This window comes from Cydia amplana, chromosome Z, assembly GCF_948474715.1.
Source record: "Cydia amplana chromosome Z, ilCydAmpl1.1, whole genome shotgun sequence".
Lineage (NCBI taxonomy): Eukaryota > Metazoa > Arthropoda > Insecta > Lepidoptera > Tortricidae > Cydia > Cydia amplana.
In genome coordinates this window covers 21555821-21557535 of record NC_086096.1, presented here as the reverse complement: position 1 = coordinate 21557535, position 1715 = coordinate 21555821, and the positions used below count along the sequence as shown (strand labels likewise).

At 40.7% G+C, this 1715-nt stretch overlaps 1 protein-coding gene across 1 annotated transcript; it reads left to right on the top strand.

Moving 5' to 3' along the window:
* The first annotated feature begins 200 nt into the window (after window positions 1-200).
* LOC134660629 (uncharacterized) lies at window positions 201-1145 on the top strand. Its single transcript, XM_063516404.1, has one exon. It carries the CDS (start codon window positions 405-407, stop codon window positions 1143-1145), a length of 741 nt encoding a protein of 246 aa, XP_063372474.1. The 5' UTR covers window positions 201-404.
* Window positions 1146-1715: the final 570 nt, after the last annotated feature.

The window sequence follows — 1715 nt, the reverse complement described above, 5'->3', positions numbered from 1 at the left end:
CTATCAAGGGGAACTCATTTACATATACCAGAAACAATAGTAGAAACAAACATAAATACCTTAAAAACTAGCACACATATGTGCTATTATCTATGAAAAGGGTATGAAAGGGGTAGAGGAGGGTAGGTGCTAAAAAAAGTGACAAGCAGCTGTTAAGTTTAATTAATTATTTATTAGTATTTTTGCACAAATATCTTGAATTTTACGCTTAAAGTGAAATAAATTATATAACTATATACATACATTGTGGGCAAGGTCCATTGATGAACACATAGAAAGAAAAACCAGTACCTGCCGGCGACCTTACTACACTACACTTGGACTTTGAACTTTGGTAACACACTTTGACAAATGTGTCTTCGCTTGAGGCTATTTCTAAAGCTCAGACCTCCCTGGAGGACTTAATGAAAATGAAGTTTGCTGAATTCGAGGCCACATTGCAGACGGCTTCTCCAGAAAGTGACACTATCACCACCCTAAAAGCCGAGCTGAACAAGTTCAAAGATGCCACCTCTGCAGTGCTGGATGTGCTCAGGCAGCAGATAGCAGCGCTAAGCAACACTGTAGACAATCTGGAGATGCGGCACCGCCGGAAATACATTTTACTAGCTGGTGTTCCAGAATCAAGCAACGAGAATGTCGCTGAGGTGGTTGCTGCCATTTGTCAGGATAAGCTGCGGCTTGCCGAGGTGTCCTCCTCTTCATTCACAGCCTGCCATAGGCTAGGACCCGCAGTTGCGGGTCGTTCCCGTTCTATTTTGGTTCGCTGTAGTGATGCGGTGACCAAAGATATTCTATGGAGGAAGAAGACTGCACTGAAGGGCTCCCGGGTAGTCATGTCAGAGTTCTTGACCCGTCAACGGCAAGCAGTCTTCATAGAAGCCCGCAGACACTTTGGGATCCGAAGCGTCTGGACATTGGATGGCACTATCTTCATCAAAACATCCAGTGGGAAGACTCATCGCGTTGTGATGGCAGAGCAACTTCATAAGCTTATCAGGGAGCACCCATCGCAAACCCCATCTTCAACCCAAAGGCAACCAGTTGAAGCATCGAAGGTTGGGCAGGTGGTGACCAGTGCAGAGCCGGCAAATGCAAATAAACCGGCGGAATCGGCGTCACGATACCCGAAAAGGGTGAAATAAGACTTTTTTCTACTTATATCTCTCGGTTTTCAAGCTTCTGTTGTTTTGTCTGTATACCCGTACTTAATTGTAATATTTTTCGAGACTACCGACACCACTGCGCTAACATTTTATGATTTTTATGTTTATTTCGATTTGTTATCTGCATGCAGACTGCGTTTAGTTTCTACTTTCTACTATACTATGTATAACGAATGACAGCGGTGTCACGTAAATGTCAAATGTCTTTGTTTTTTTTAGGGCACGTTCCAATACTCGCATTTGCTGTTTTTCTGTTTTTATCAACTAAGTATTTATTTTTAATTTCTGTTTACTTTTTAGTTTAGTTATTGTTGATTTGATAGGTTTATTGTTAGGAAACTGACCGGCGATACGCTAATTCAATCTACTTGTGTTTAAGTGTACTACGTTTGGTCGACCGGCGGGCTAAACAGGCCCGTATTATAAATTAGCTAGCTTTATTTTATATATTATTAGTCTGATATTTTAATATATATATATATATATATTTATATTTATGTCTATTGATGAATCGAATGACTCTTTTTATTCTGCTTGTGACTTATCAAC

Coding starts and splice junctions, on each gene's coding strand:
- LOC134660629 (XM_063516404.1), top strand. CDS start 405: ATGAAAATGAAGTTTGCTGAATTCGAGGCCACATTGCAGACGGCTTCT.